Here is a 17,165-nt window from a genome sequence, read left to right on the forward strand (position 1 = left end):
TAAAGCTCCCCAGCTTTGACATGTGTCATATAACTATGAAGATGGATAGGAAACAATTGTTAGTGCGCATGATTCATTTTCTATTCATCCTTCTTAAATAGCGTTATCCGCCTGTTTGTTTGCTGATTGTTGATTGGAAACTGTGGCGAGGCCCCTTTCAACGTGAGGCTGTGTTTGTTCCCGTAATAATGAATGAACACTCCCCATTCAATAGGCAGAGCCAACCGCTGGTGTTTACCCAGACCTGTTCCGTTGGGCAAGATCCAGCAGGGAGGCGCGAGCCCCGGTGCGGGGCGGCAGGAGCCCGGGCACTATATACGTCGCGAGACCTGCACGCGGCTGCACACAGGTCGAGTCTCGCGATCAGTTTCAACGCCAGGGAGCGATAAGGGACAAGGGGGACCTATCATGACGAGTCTGCTGCAAGAGCAACTGTATGAAATTCAGCACCAGGCACCGTCTCCGAGCAAAGATTTATTCCACCTTATCATCACCAGGACTCAGGTAAAAGAACTGCTGCTGTCTTGGTGTCGGACTGGGTCGCAAAATAGACCCGGCACCAATAGAAAACGGGGATCAGTGAGTTAAAGTGTCAAGAGACGCTGAATAGGTGGTTTGCAATGTGTGGGAGACTGCATGTATTTGCGCTTGCTGCAGGCAATGTTGGTTTTAAAATGAGGGTGAGAAATTGTTTTTTTTTAAAACGGCCCTGCAGATCATAAAACAGGTCCAGCTCAGAACCAGCCAAATAACTTACATGCCTGCCTATCGGGCGCTTCCGAGTGCCCTATAGCTATAGGCCAGTCTGACCTTGGGCTCCCCCACACCTCACGGACTTTTTAAGCAAGAGGCATCTCTCATTTCTTCAATTATCATTTTATTACTTTTTCGCTGTTGTTTTTCGGTATCATCTAAGCTGCCTGACAGTGGTTTTGTCTTCTTTAGAGATTGCTTCTCTCTCGGAGTCGCCAAGAATATTCCCCAGGGAGTTAAACACTCGCTTCTGACAAGGGAGATATTTGCTGCGCACCGAGATATGTCCGTAGTGGTAACTTGCTCACAGGCACCTTTTTTTTGCGCCACGCATTTGTCTGCGCTGCTCCGGGGTCCCTGGTGTATGTAAACTTCCGGTAATAAGAATGAATTCCAAGAGTCAGCTCAGCCTTTCATAGTTCTGCGGTGTATACACTGTGCACACCATTGCATGTAACAGTGCTCAGAAGTGTAAAAAAGTACAGTAGTGGCACACATACACTCATGAGTGCACACACGTACATAAGTAACTGTACTCCCTTAGGTTTACTCTTATGTTTGACATACATTTGCTTTTGTTTTGGAATTCTCAAAAAACAATGTCGGCGTTACCTGAGAGGTTGCACCAGTCTCATCTTTCCAGGAGTACTCATATGCACACAAATTTACACGTGGGCAAATGGAGCAGGTGTACATTTAGGCATGTGTAAATTCCTTTGCAATTTAACACATTTTTCTTCCTAGGAAAATAATATTTATCAATGGGGAAAATCCTTCCATTGCATACCACCAATTTTGTGGGCGTTTATCTCCATTCTCAAGCTAGGCGGGAACTTAAGATGTAATTTAGATCTTGGCGGATGGGTTACTCCATCACAACGGTGACGGATATCCTGTCCACCAAGGGTTACTCCATCACAACGGTGACGGATATCCTGTCCACCAAGGGTTACTCCATCACAACGGTGACTGATATCCTGTCCACCAAGGGTTACTCCATCACAACGGTGACGGATATCCTGTCCACCAAGGGTTACTCCATCACAACGGTGACGGATATCCTGCCCGCCAAGGGTTACTCCATCACAACGGTGACGGATATCCTGTCCACCAAGGGTTACTCCATCACAACGGTGACAGATATCCTGTCCACCAAGGGTTACTCCATCACAACGGTGACTGATATCCTGTCCACCAAGGGTTACTCCATCAATTAATACATCTTTCTCCAACTTTTCGGAACATATGTATGTCTCAAGCAGTTTGTTTTGCCCGAAGTCTTTGCATCCTGGGTGTGGGAGTCACGCCACTGCACTTCTGGTTCAACTTCAATATTTTGATAATTTGCAACCCTTGGAACAGGGTGGACTGGTCATCCGGGGCACAGGGAAAATCAAGGAAGCTCGGGGCATTATGGGCTACTTTCAATGTTGGATGAGCTGAAGGAACCTCGACTCATCCTGTCCTGAAAGCAGTTCCACAGACCTTTCTTATACACGTTTTAAGACTTAGTTTGCTGAGAAATAACGCTCCTGGTTCTGTGCCAGACCCTGAAATATTGGTTTATTACTTTACTATTCATTTTCTTCAGAAACTCCTGTAAAACCGATGGCTTTCTAGGTTTATACTTTGAAAACTGTTCTTTAGGAAAAACAGCCTGCCACGTTTTTAAGAACCAAATTCAAGAAATGAAGATTAGAGGTAAACGCCACAGGAGACGGTCGAGCTCTCGTCAGGGCACTCCCTTTCTTGAGTGGACTGTTGTTACTGCATCTCCTTAGGTTGTTTTTATGCATACAGTGCCACAACTCTGCCACAGTGGTTTTAGCAGTGGGTACATCGCACAGGCGTAGCCGGAATCCCTTGAGTCTGCAGTATCCGCTTTCTTACTTATGTTATTTAATACGCGTCATACAATCGGTCCTCGTTTGTGTGTTGGTGTCCAAGATGCATCTTTGTTTAATTGCCTCGGGTATTTGGCATAGTGCCCACCACAGCCTTCCGGGCTGAATAAACATGGAAACTCTACCCTAGTGTTAGAGTACTATATATTCATCAGGATGTGAGGGGGCACCATTGATCACTTCTAGATAGGCCCTGTGCATACACATAAGGTTTAATTCAGCTGCAATTTATGAAAAAACAGGCAAGAGAATGATATCAAAATAAAACAACATATTTATTGATAGTTAAATTAAATTAATATAAAATTGAATATGACAATTAAAAGCATGGCCTAAGATGCATTGCCATACCCAACATGCACAAACACAACACACATAGAGACACAAGTGGAGGCTGTATCTGAGACAAATCAGATTTGACAGTGTGAGACCGGAGACAGTGGACCGTCTCCAAGACACACAGAAAAAAAGGCACTTCCCAGAGCTGTCTGTGATGGTGTCAGCGCTTATATTTGTGCACATTTGGGAGCCATAAAGTATTATGGGGGGGATCGAGTACACAACTGAGGCTGCTCAATAGGTCAATACAATAAGTATGGTGGAGAAGTGTGGCTCACTGGTTAGAGGAGGCAGACCTGGAAGCAGAAGTCCGCCCGGGACCAGGGTTCAATTCCCGGCTCGGCTGGGTCTTGAGTTCATAAATGTCCATGGACTCGATAATTCTCGCTCCAGTGCATACTCGACTCATGGGTTCACACTCTGCGACTCTGGGCAATAGCTTGCTTAATCTCCACATGGGCCCCTCGCGGCGGGATGCCTGGCTTTCACCTTGCGGATGCCCTGCTGGGTTATCTCACAGGGGAATACCAGGACGGGTTCCCTAAGCAAGCGCTTAGAGACCGCTTGGTGATTTGCGCTATATAAATTCCTGCACATTTACATTTACATAAGTAAATGTGAAGCACATGAGGGATCGCAGAAAAGACTGAGAATAGTTATGTTTCAAACCATGAAGGTCTATTAAAAGAAAGTGGTTTACAGAAGGCAGACATCAGTTTATCATCAGTTAATAATCAGAATGTGTATGCTTAGATTAATATGCAATTCAAGTTAGATCAAAATCAGGGTCTCCCTTTGGGAGGGTGCTCTAAAATCTCCTGCTCTGCTCTATTCTAGATCTCAGTTTCAGGGCCTGATTACGAATTTGGCAGTCCATAGGACCGCCAAATCCATGATTGCTGTCCGACTCCTGCCACACTGCGGGACCACCCACAGTATTACGACTGCGGCAATCAGTCCGCCACAAGACTGCAGGCACTGCCGGGATCAAGGATCCCGCTGGGCCGGCGGTCTTTCACAGGCAGGAATATGCTGGCAGTATTGTGTTATAAATACAACTTACCATATAAGGAGCGATGTAAAGGTATATGCTATGTAAAGTACAGTGTGGCAGTTCATCACAATGGAACTGTAATCACAATAGATTTGACCCCTTGTAATCTACCATGTTGTAACCACCTGCAATATAACAACTGATATTCATTGCTAGTGGTAGGGTGTCTTATGGTCTCTCGCCTAACCGCCTCTCAAAGGCCATCTTTGGTATCATGTCAAAAAAAGGTACTTATGGTAGGGGTGTATCAGCACCTTGTTTTGACGTAAAGGTAGGTTCCTGATGTGTTCACAGTCCCAAAACTGCATTTGAAGAGCAAGCGACAACCACTGAAAGGCGATATCCCAGGAGGAGAGATTGAAAATGTAATGGCATCAGGGAAAGAATGAGATGAGGATGGCTTCCAAGTGGAACTGTACAAGAACAACAGGCCCATTCTGTCTTCAGTTTTTTGTGTGTTTATAAGTATGCCAAAAAGACTACATCAATCAGATCTGAATTCAATAAGCCACCATCTCCCTCATACCCAGACCTGGAGAGAACCTACTACAGTGCTCCAGCAGTCATTCAAAATCATTCATCAATGTCGATATTAACATATTTGCTGAGACTGTAGCTAAAAAAAAACCTTATGGGATAGTTCCTGACCTTATCCACCCCCCATGCTGGTTTTGTCACTGGTCTCTCTTCTAGAAACCATCTGCATACTTCTTTCACCTACAGCGGCAAGTAAGAAATGATCAGGACACCAACCTAGCTTTCTCTTTTGATGCAGAAAAAGGATGTGATCACTTTGAATGGGGGTACCTCTTTAGAATCCTGAGGGGGCTACAATGGTCCATAACTTCATAGATACATTTAAATGGCTCTGCACCGGCCGAGCAGCCCAACTGAATAATTGGCAGCTTGCTCTCAGAACCCTCCTTCCAGGTCACACATTGCACATAGCAGCGGTAGCAGCTCTCACCACTACTCTTTTTACTCAACCTGAACTTATTGGCATTGGTTTCTCACAGGATTGTGGACAGTTGAACTTTTGTGGGCGTACAACATGGATCTTGTATCAATTAGTGCAATATGTTGCTCACCATTTCTAACCTGAGATCTTGATCCCTGTCCTTGTAGAATTGATGTTGGATGTGTGTGCATGTTCGGGATAAAAATAAACTTGAAGACTGACGTCAATTCACTCTGAAACTCTCTTTGAATGGTTACCCAATTACATGGGACTTTAAAACTTCAAGTATTTGGGAGCCCTGCGGGGTCTTGTGAACATGTTTGGTGACAATCTGAACCCCTTGATTGAAAGAATCACAAATGACACCCAGTGCTTAATTTGTAAAAAACATAGTGCCGGGGCTCTCGACAGGAGGACACTAGAGCTTGCACCATCCGTTGCCCCTGGCAGCACTGCCAATGACAGCACCAATACACTACTAATCATCACACTCTTAAAAGTGTGACCATGCATACTATTACAGGCCCCCAAAGCTATAAGAATGGCTTTGGAGGCAAATACTAATAATTGGAAATGGAAATAATAAACAGAAGTTATTGTGCTCGTACCTAAATTGGCAGACACCACTACCATGTGGCAGACAGTTATAAGCCCCGGTGCTGGCAATTAAGTGCCGGTGCTGAGCACCGGAAAGCACCGGCACAAATTAAGCACTGATGACACCCCACTTTTGATCACACTGTGACCGTAAAACAGGAACTGAGATTCGTTTAGTTCTTTGGTATGATGTCCCTAAAGGTACCAACGTCCATTTACAGAAATGTGAAGGCATTTATCTGGGCTGGTACAAGACCAAGATTGAGAGCCTCAAATTGCACGTAATATCAAGCATAAGGACATCCCATTATGCCTAACAAGAAGCAAATGTATTTTTAAGAACTACTGGTTCATTAATAACTCACTTTAATACATGTTTAAAACCATTTCTGATAAATAAATCAACATAGCAATACATCCCCGAAAGCAGAAATAGCCAATATAAGGGTATTTATTCTAGATAACAAATGAATACAGGTAAAGAAATAGTAATGTGTTCATTGCCCACAGTAATCACACAGTGACAAGTAACAGCAAAATGTTTTACAGAACAATCGACCCTGTTCGGATTAGCATTTATGGGTTCACAAATCTGTATACCAAGCAAAGTCTATTAATTGAAGCAAGGACATAGTTTTATTGTTATATTGTCAACATTTTGACCTTCCTAGCAGGGTCGACTGAGACAGAATATAGGCCATGCACCCAGTGGCACTGGCATAGATCGTGAGTGGTGGGGGGAAGAAGGAAGGGAAATGTAAAAAAAAAACACTTACGTTATCTCTGCGTATCTGCTCCGTCTCTCTTTCGTCAGACTCGGCCGGAAGAGCAATCAGGTACTCACCCAGACTCCCCTGGCGAATCATAATGCTGCAATGCAGCATTGTGATCAGTAAGCACCCAGGCTCCCCTGGCCAATCACAATGCTGTAATGCAGTGTTGTGATTGGTCGGAGGACCGTGGTTCGCCGCTCAGACAGAGACTGGCGGCCTGGGCATGTTCGCCACACAGGCTGTAATGCAGTCTACATGAAGAACATGCAAAGTGCGCATGACTGTTTTGTTTGCCCCAGAGGGCCGGCCAAGCATTCACGCTCACTTGGAGTGGGCAAACAACTCATCCCACTCCCTGCTCTGAAAGCAGAGCAGCCCCGCCAACCCACAAATATAGCTGGAAACAATAAAACAACAAGTTATTATCATTTTATTTTTCCTATCGTCACACTGCTTAAAAGCAGTGGGATGACGCTCTTCGGCCTTAGCAGAGGAGCCACCACTGCTTGCACCGAAACAAAAGTGTCACCCGTTAGTGAATCAGCTTGCTTAAAAAGTGTCCCACATTTGCAAATTGGGGCAGGTCTGAACACGTAAAGACACGCCGTAGAAGCGTTTTGCAAGTTATGAAAACTGTGAGCTTGCTGCAGGCAATGACTTTTTAAATACCAGTAAATCAAAAGTAAAAACTGCCCCTGCGGACCATAAAACACAGCCAAAAACCTGGCCCATACTCTGACCTGTCAGACCAGCCCATCGGGCACTGCCTGCTTGCCCTATAAGCTAGTCCGACCCTGCTTACTAGTTATAAAGGATATCATCAAGACATACTCAATCAAGGAGCACATGTGTATGAAAGCAACTGAATATGCATAGCAGTTACGGAAAAGAATGGTAGTGCCCTATAGTTAATGTTAATGTTATTGGATTTTTATAAAGCGTGAAGCTCTAAAATGGTAGGTATGCGCTTTTGCATCTATTGCTCATGCTCTGCAATACTTTGTGCTAATGTGCAGCAATGTTTGCTGCACTATATTTGAAGCACATCTCTGAATCTCACACACTTCACTCATCATCTCTCAAATAAGGAACAACATAAAAAAACCTATCAACCATGCACACCAAAAGTGCTCCAGGAGCCAAATGCAGATCTGAACATTTTGTGAGCACGCCAGAGGTATGAATTGCTTTGTGAATACTACAATCCAATACAAATTCCTGTTACCACTACCAGCCGGAAGAGGCCTTCTTGACCTCCTTCCCGCATCCTAATTGCGTTATTTTGTATTATTTTCTCTCTGTCAGTCTTTTGTCATTGAAGATGTAGGGGACATGTCACTATGTGGGATTCATTAGATTAATCAGAACCCGTTAAACTGCAGGTATTACTCTGCATGTATAGTTCTATTTGCATCTATCCAACAACTGTTGATATGTATGTCTCAGTAAAGAACAGGTGTCATGAGAAATCTGAGAAGTGTGTTCACCACATACTGTCATGTTGTGTATTACTTTTGTGTACCTCCGCCAAAAGTGGTTTAATACAGTGGTTCCCAAACCTTTGACTCCTGAGGACCCCTATTGAGTCACTACTGGAAGCTGAGGACCCCCAAACAATTTGTACGATTTAAATTTCAAACATTAAAACAGTAGTTTGAAAAAAGTAAACACACACTTGTGCACACCAAACAAATACTCGAATCACTAAAGATTGTAATATTTTATATAGAAAGAATTAGCAAAATCGAAAACTTTTACTGGGATGGTTAGTGCTGCATCTCGGCGACTAACTTTTCAATATTTGGTTCTATTTCACAGTATGAGCCTCCTGCCAGGGCCAGACTGGAAACCCAAAGCAGCCCTGGCAAATATTGTCAGACCAGTCCCAGTACTAAGCGCAGTGAGTGAGCCTGGACACTGCAAAGCAAACTTTGGGGGGCTCACCCACCAAGAACATGTGGGAAAAAATTGTTAATTCTGCAGCACATTTGCCATTATATATTGAAATGTATTTGCTTTTAAAGCATAGTAAACGATGACCTTACTATGCACCAATACAACAATCTTTTTGGGGCTCTTCTATGAATCCCTCACTATCACTCTCCAACAGTGCCTCTCTTCTCTCAATAGCCCCTCTGTCACCTGTATTTCATTTCTTTTATAGCATCTCTCATACAAGTGTAGGGTGTCAGAGCACTTTACATCACACACATACAGAGACAATGATTCATACGTGTGTAAATCAGTGTATAGGAAATGTTATGTTATATAAGGCAAAAGGGACTTCAAGGTGTAGGATTCACATGTCACCCATATTGGTAAGCATTTTCTAAAAGTGCTTGGTCTGGAGAAGCACAAAATCCTGATTTAGAATGTAACATAGCGGTTAGCTTTGACTTTAATTCTAACAGTTTAATTCTACCCAAACAAACCTTTTTGGCAATATGAGGATTATGAAAGACTGGGGAAAAAAGATAGCATACTAACTTGTACCATGCAGTTTGCATGCAGTTGTTTGATGGCAGGTCGTAGTTTAAGGTGCTAGATTATGATTGTAACTCATAAACTGCACAATAGCAAAAGAATCTGTGACAAAAGCAGTAACCCACTGAGCTATGCACATAAACTACTATTTTTTTGTTTTTTTAGTGCATGGTACACGTTCTTTGCAGCAGGCATATTAACCCTCTGCACTACCTTAGATGAGTCAAATATGCTACTGAACAAAACACGCATCTCTCTGCAGCAGGTACATTAATCACTGGATGTTATCTTGACACTTTTATTGTTGTCCGAAAACTACAGATTATTCAAGGAATATTGAAGTGCTTTTAAAACTGCTGCTTGTGGACCCCCTGGGAATGTGTCACGGACCCCTGTTTGGGAAACACTGGTTTAATACAAAAAAGACCCAGTAGGTACTAATATGCACATATCTTTTATTGCACTTTACCCAGCAGTGATAAATAATATATTCTGTGTTACCTCCATTGGCAGGATTATACTACTGAACATCGACAACAAAAAAATAGAGATATAATGATACTGAGTCATAAACGTGGTATACCTCAATATCAAAATTATATTGACCCTATGTAAAACACAAAAATATTGAAATACATAATATTAAGCATTACAGTTATGTAATTAACACAGTATTTATAACCAAAATTTAGAAATACCATATATCAACAATTCTATCTCCACAAGTACTGCTCAAATAACAATAAAACGATATTGGCATACAAATATGTAACAAAATACTAAAAATAATTAATATACATCAATACAACTATTAAAAGTAACAAATACAAACATACATACATACATATATACATCTTGATTAGAGAGCTTTTTCCAAATGAAAAAAACAACAAACATAAAAATAAAATTGGCATATGACCAATGAAAATCAAACTAAAAACCGTTAAGGAATCAAGATTCCGTCACAATTCAGTAATCAATGTAAAAGAAATGAAAAAAACAGTCAATTGTTTTGCCTACACCAAACTTAATAAACTAAAGCATGCCATGCTGTCCAAAAAAACATTAAAAATCTATAAAGTAGAAAAGTACGTAAATATTTAAATAATTAAAAAACTTATAAACCTTATAAAACATATGTTGATTCACCCAAAAGTAATGATATTTTCTGTACTATTATTTCCTATCCCTAAGCCTGCAAAAAAGAAAATAAATCCCCAAAAATTAAATCTGATATAAAAAAGGCCCAAATTACAAAGCAATTAATCTGGAAAAAATAAAATGGCAACATTTTAATAGCAATGAATGTGCTAAGTATAAAATAGTAGTAAGTTAAAATACACTTAGGGCCTCATTTGCATGTCATCGGAAAGCCTCCAACCACAGGTAAGAGGCTTTCCGACCAACATCCCTAGTTTGATTTCCGACCGCCTAATAACGATGTAGGTGGTCGGAAGTCAAACCGTCTGGTCATCCTGGCTGGCTTGCGACAGGCTCAGCTGGAAGCTGCAACCTAATCCCAATGGACTGCATTTCTGCCGTCGGGATTATGATGTCGGTTTTGGGCAGGCTTTTCATGTTGGGCTTTCCGACATGAAAAGCCTGATGCAAAGTGACTTTGGGGGCCCCTAACAGTGCACCCTTCTTCCTGTGGCCTCTGGTTGGGGGCCGAGGGGGCACCTATGGGGCCTCCCTATAAATCCTTGTACCGTGTGGCAGGCACCGTGAGGTGCCTTTCACACAGTGCAGGGATTTACACAAACTCTCATTTCTCCATGGAAGCTTGCGCTGCAGGCGGAAACCGCCTGCAGCACAAACTCCCATAGAGAACTTGGAGCTTGCGACTGCACCATGTGCAGTTGCATCATAGCGGTGTTTGGAACCGCCGACCTATGGTCGGTCGGTTCCCACACTGAAACGGTGTCGGGTGGTCTCTAGTCCGCCCAACATCGTAATTAAGGCCATAATGTCTCTTTGATCTTTTGTACTAAACACAGATATCAACATGTGCAATGACGCCACAAAGGGAAAAACTCCAGCTAACATACCTAGGCTACGACTTGCGTAATGAACAGAGCACCAGAGATGTTAGACACTGGAAATGCACAAGATATTATTCAAATGTTTGCTATGGAAGGGCCATAACTGTTAATGACTAATAAACTTTAAATATTATTTAAAATGAATCTTATGTGATCTGAAAAGATATGGTCCCACCTGTGGCAACTACGGTACTATACATAAACTACATAAACAGAAGACTGCAAAAAAATGTATACTGTAACAAAATGGCACCAAATTTCTGTTCAATGGGATCTTGCAGGAAATACAAATATGTATGTAAAAAACATAATGTTATAATGTACAATCATGCAAAATGCACAATATGTCACAAAATATGACATTATGAAATGTTTTCTAGTGTTCAATATGTGTTATAATTCGAAATGTCATATGTTGAAAATGTTATTTATATAAAAAAGGATGTATATATATATATATATATATATATATATATATATATATATATATATATATATATATATATATGTGTGTGTGTATATATTACCTACTGGCGGTCGCCAGTAGGTAGTTATAGTTAGGACCCTGTTTCCATAGGAAATCCGCAACATTCTATTTGGAATAACTTTGGCGCCGGTCGACGAATCCTCGCGAAATTTTCAAAATAGGTGGGGCGCTACGCTCCGCTCCTACCCTGAAAGTCTCGGGGGGATTCGTCAAGCGGGGGCTGAGAAAAAAGGGGGGTCCCAAAACGCGTTTTTCCCATGCATTTTTCCATAGGACCTTTAGACACAGCTACAGCCCGAACGGCTGAACAGAGTTACTTGATATTTGGCCGAGAGGTAGTCCTCAGGTCAAGGAAGTGCCTTTTGTAGGTCTGGTGTAAATCTGTTCAGTAGTTCCTGAGAAAATAGCATTTAAATTATATATATATACATATATATATATATATATATATATATATATATATATATATATATATATATATATATATATATATATACATATATTCACTGAAAAAACCATAGGTTTCAGGCACGATATAGTTAGGATTTAGCATTTTAAAAACTTTAGAAATTCACTGAAAAAACCATAGGTTTCAGGGGCGTTATAGTTAGCTGGATTTTTCACTCGTACGAAACCATTGAAACTCCCCCGTTATAGTTAGTTCAGCTAACTATAACTCACGCGCCCGCAATGCACTGCTGATGATGTCACATATTACACCACTCATGACATGGTCAGTGACATCACTGATGACATCTCAAATGACATCACTGATGACATCACTGATGACATCATCCAGTGAATGTGTGTTTTTCTGAAAATTACATATGTTTTATATATGTATATCTCAAAGTCGATGGAAGAATAAATGGGTATATAAGTGTCTAAATGGATGATTTGTTTTTGAAAAATTGATTGTATAACTGACTGATTAAGTGTATCTTAGTGAATACATGGCTTAGTGAGTAATGTTTAAATATGTAAATATCTGTATCAGTCTCTCACTTTGTGTATAACTGGCTGCATGGGTTGGTGAGTAGCTACATGAGTGTCTATATAGGTTATTAGTTGGTTTTTTGAGAATCAGTATGAGTGTCTGAGTGTCTGTAGGGTTTGGTGGGGGTATTACATAGTGCATAGGTGCATGAATGAGTGACTCACTGTTTGTATGTGTTGAAGACAGCATGTGTGCAGGACTGTATGGGTGGATGAGTGTGTGCATGGGTGTGTTAGTGAGTGAATGACTGTCTCAATAGTGTCTTTATGAGTAACTACATATGTTTTAAATTAGTATATGTGACTATTGGTGTATATAAGTGAGTATATGTGAGAGTGAGAGATTGAAAGAGTTCCTGTATGAATAAGTATGTGTTTCTATCAGTGATTGTTTAAAAGACTAAGTATGTGTAAGTTTCTGTAGAAGTAAGTGTGGTGGTGTGTGTATAACTGTATATGCAAGTAAATGGATGTTTGATTCTTTATTAGCATGAGTGACTATGTGTGTGAGTAACTCTATGGATGAGTGGCGTTGTGTAACAGGATGTATAGGTGTATGAGTACATATGATGAGTGAGTACATGTATGAGTGACTGTATAGGACTGTTGGTGAATGAGTGGATGTGTATGTGGATCTTAGAAGTACTGAATAGGTTGTTGTAACTGATATTGGTATGTCCATTGTTTTGAAAATTTTAGTTTCTATTTTTGAATGTGTGTATCAAAGGTTATATTAGGGGGAGAGGAGGTCTGCCACTCTATCACAAGGATGATGTCATCAGTGATGTCATTTGAGATGTCATCAGTGATGTCATGAGTGATGTCACTGACCATGTCATGAGTGATGTAATATGTGACGTCATGAGCAGTGCATTGCGGGCGCGCGAGTTATAGTTAGCTGAACTAACTATAACGGGGGAATTTCAATGGTTTTGTACGAGTGAAAAGTCCAGCTAACTATAACGCCCCTGAAACTTATGGTTTTTTCAGTGAATTTCTAAGGTTTTTTAAATGCTAATTCCTAACTATAACGTGCCTGAAACCTATGGTTTTTTTCAGTGAATATATATATATGCACTTCTTGAAATATAAAATAAACAAATTATGTAGAAAATAGTTTGGGATTTTCTTTTGCCAATATAATATATACATTTTGGAAAATATGAAAAATATAAGATATCATTTTACTGTGTTTAGAAACATAAACAAAAATGAAGTCATTCGGAAAGGATGTATAACAAAGGTATAAAATGTGTTGTTGAAAATGTGTAAATGCCCATAATAAAACTTTTTCTAAATATAAGGAATACATCATTATTGAATGTAAAAATATAACAAACATGTTATTGAAATTAAAGATATTTTAAACAAAATCATAAATATTTGTAAAAACTATTTTATTGCACTTGTTTGACTTGTAAAAATATGATATATCCCCAAAAAATTAAATAATTGCATGTGCATTTTATTGTGCCAAAAAAAAATAGACCTGGTACAGTGAAATATTATGTTTAACAATTTGCTAATACAAATGTGAAATACTATAGATATTTATAATACAAATTGTAAGACTGACAAACAAAAAAACGTGAAATATTAAAATTCATATAACTATTACATGATATTAAATTTAAATCTTACTTTAAAATATAGTAATTTAAAACACTACCATCCAAAGCTCTTATAAACCTCTACAAATATATTATTTAAAAAAGATATATAAAGTACAATATGTAGAATTAAACATATATTAAGTGACACACTACCCACCCATAACCACCAAAACATTATAACCCTACAAGTAAAATTTTCTTATTTTATCAACATTTTCGGATAAAAAAAAATAGGAACCTTAAATTCTATTTAGAAAAATGTTAACCCATTACCACTTAGAACGAAAAGGAAAATAAACATTACAGATCTCTAATTATTGTATAGATACCATCCAAAAATGCAAATAAATATATATAAAAATGCATACATTAAAAAAATTATACAATTATTTGAAAAAATTAACCAAATAAAAAAAAATACCTAAAAACAACATTACATGCAACAATATTAAAGTTTCAGGGGCCGATTCACAGAACTAATCTGAGATAAAATCCTAAACTTACTATTTTTGGCATTCACAGAAGGCATTTAGTAGTAGAAAAGTTAGGACTCCTAACTTTACTACTACTAAACTGAGACAGAATCCTAACTTTACGACTTTTGGTATTCACAAAAGGCATTTAGTAGTAGTAAAGTTAGGAGTCCGAACTTTACTACTACTAAATGCCTTCTGTGAATACCAAAAGTAGTAAGTTAGGATGTTATCTCAGATTTGTTCTCTGAATAGGCCCCTATATTATTTACACCTTCGACATTATTAGCAAGCCTAAACAAGATATACTTACCAAAGATATTTCATTCCTCGATAGACTGACATCGATATTTGGTACTGTCAATATTCTGCCATTGATATTAAGGATCCACACCCATTATCAGCTATCAACTTGAATAAACAAACAAATATAATCCCAGTTATGTATACAGTCTGCATATGGAAAGCGCAGTTTCTTCTCTCTTCCTGCATCTTCTTCCGGGTCTCTTGAGGCTGCTTTGACACTCACTTCACTACAGTACAGAGACACATGTGAGGTGGAGGAATGACAAATAAGGATTCACCATAAAAGTGTTCAGCCAGCACTATTGACTTTGCCAATGTCTTTAAGATATTTTGTAGAGCATTGTTTCTGCTGTGCAGCATGTTGAAAAGTTATAATAGAAAAGAGTTCTAAGCCTTATTCTGCCTTATATATTACAAAGAAGACATTATGTACAACTGAACGACATTATATGTAAAATGTCTTCCAGTGTTTTTGTCCTTGAAAGGCTGACAACTTCTTCCTGCCTGTTCTAATGGTTGTTTGTTATAGCTTTTTTGTTACGGGTGGAGAATATAAACAACAGGAGTTTGGAGGTTCGGAAATAGTACCTTAATTACAACATGAGAAGCGGATGGACACTAGGGGAGAATCAACAGATGCCAGATTCCAAGGATAGACTGAGGTGATGCTGAGTGGTGCTGAGGTGGTTGTGTGCTGTTGCGGAGGTTATGCTCAGGTGATGCTGAATAATCCTCAGGTGGTGCTGACTGATCCTGAGGTGGTGCTGAGGTGGTGGTGTGTTGGTGCAGAGGTGATGCTCAGGTGATAATGAGTGATACTGAGGTGGTGCTGAGTGATGCTGAGTCATGCTGAGGTGGTGGTGCTGCACTGATGCTCAGGTGGTGCTGAGCTGGTGCTCAGGTGTTATGTTATTTTAATTTATAACCTGCACAAATCACCCAGAGAGGGGTATTTCGGCACAGCCCAGATCACAAACAGAATCACAGCTACTAGGCCGCAAATAGCTAGCTATGTCTTAAGAAGTTTTCTAAATTTAAAATGATCCATGCAATGACATAAGTAGAACGGAAATCTGTTCCAATACAGAGGGGCTAAATAGGAAAAACACCTGCTTCCTGAAAGAGACATCCTTATTCGATAAACAGTAAGCAGGGCTTTATCACTAGGTCTCAATGATCTGCCTAGCCGATAAGGGAAAAGCTTAGCAGACAGATAACTTTGGCCTTTGCCATTTAAGGATTTATGTGTCAGACAACCGATTTAAAACATGATTATTTTATGAATTGGCAGCCAAAGAAGAAAATGCAAAAGGGGAGAAGAAGGCGTTGTGGGTGGAAGGTTAGTTATGAGACGTGCTGCAGTATTCTGGACCACTTGCAACTTATGAATCATTGTCTCGTTGATGGAAGCCAATAAGGTATTACAATAATCTAGGTGGATGATGGCCAGAGCTTAAATCAAGGCCTTCCTCGTAGAATGAGGAAGAAAAGGAAAAGCCATCTGTAATAGGCGCAGAATGTGAAAGCAAGTTCCTGCAGTTGTCCCATCCTGCTCTTTCATTGTGAGTGCCTGATCTAGACGAAACCCCAAATTGTTTACCACTAATTAAGGAGTAGGTGCCATACCCAATTCAGAGGTCTACCAGTCAGGTGCCCAAAATTGTTGGTCCTTACCAAAAAGCATAATCTCGGTTTTATTTCCGTTTAGCTGGAGACAATTATCTGTCATTCAGGTTGTGATGGCTGTCATACCGGCGGAAAAGCACACTTTTACATTGTTCAAATCTTTAGCAAGAGTAACAATTAGCTGTGTATCGTCTGAGAAAGACAAGGGTTCAATACCAACTGCTCTGGCAGTGTCCGTAAGGGGGGCTATGTATATATTAAAACATAGTGTAGGGCTCAGACACAAGCCCTGTGGCACCCCCTTATCTAGTTGTACGGTTTGTGATGTATAAGGGCCAATATTAATAGTCTGGGTTTGATTGGTTAAAAAAAATCCTTGAACCATTTTAGTGCTGTGCTATGGATTCCTATCTCTTGCAGCCTGAGCAGCATTCTGGGATGATATACATTGTTGAATGCTGCGATAGGCCCAGCAGCACAAGCAGTGAAGGAGTATTTGTGTCAAGGGAGCATCTAATATGGTCAGTAACCGCAATTAGCGTTGACTCGGTATTATGCATGGGTCTAAAACCCGATTGAGATGGATCCAGCAGCTTGTTAGTTTCAAGATACTCCATGAGTTGTACATTTATTTGTCCTTCCAGTAGCTTGCCCGGTAAGGGAAGCAATGAAATAGGTTGATAGTTAGACAGGTCCATAGGTAACAGGTTTGCCTTTTTTTGCATTGGAATGACCCGTGCTGCTTTCCAAACTAAGGGGA

General features: G+C 40.1%; 1 protein-coding gene across 1 annotated transcript in view; it reads left to right on the forward strand.

Moving 5' to 3' along the window:
- The first annotated feature begins 282 nt into the window (after positions 1–282).
- Positions 283–17,165, forward strand: part of LOC146805315 (F-box only protein 36-like) — a 191,161-nt gene continuing 174,278 nt past the window's right edge. The window contains exon 1 of the mRNA XM_085620491.1: positions 283–504. Coding sequence (XP_085476617.1) covers positions 409–504 — 96 coding nt within the window. The 5' untranslated portion in view covers positions 283–408. The remainder of the gene's footprint in view (positions 505–17,165) is intronic.

This window comes from Triturus cristatus, chromosome 8, assembly GCF_964204655.1.
Source record: "Triturus cristatus chromosome 8, aTriCri1.1, whole genome shotgun sequence".
Classification (NCBI taxonomy): Eukaryota; Metazoa; Chordata; class Amphibia; order Caudata; family Salamandridae; genus Triturus; species Triturus cristatus.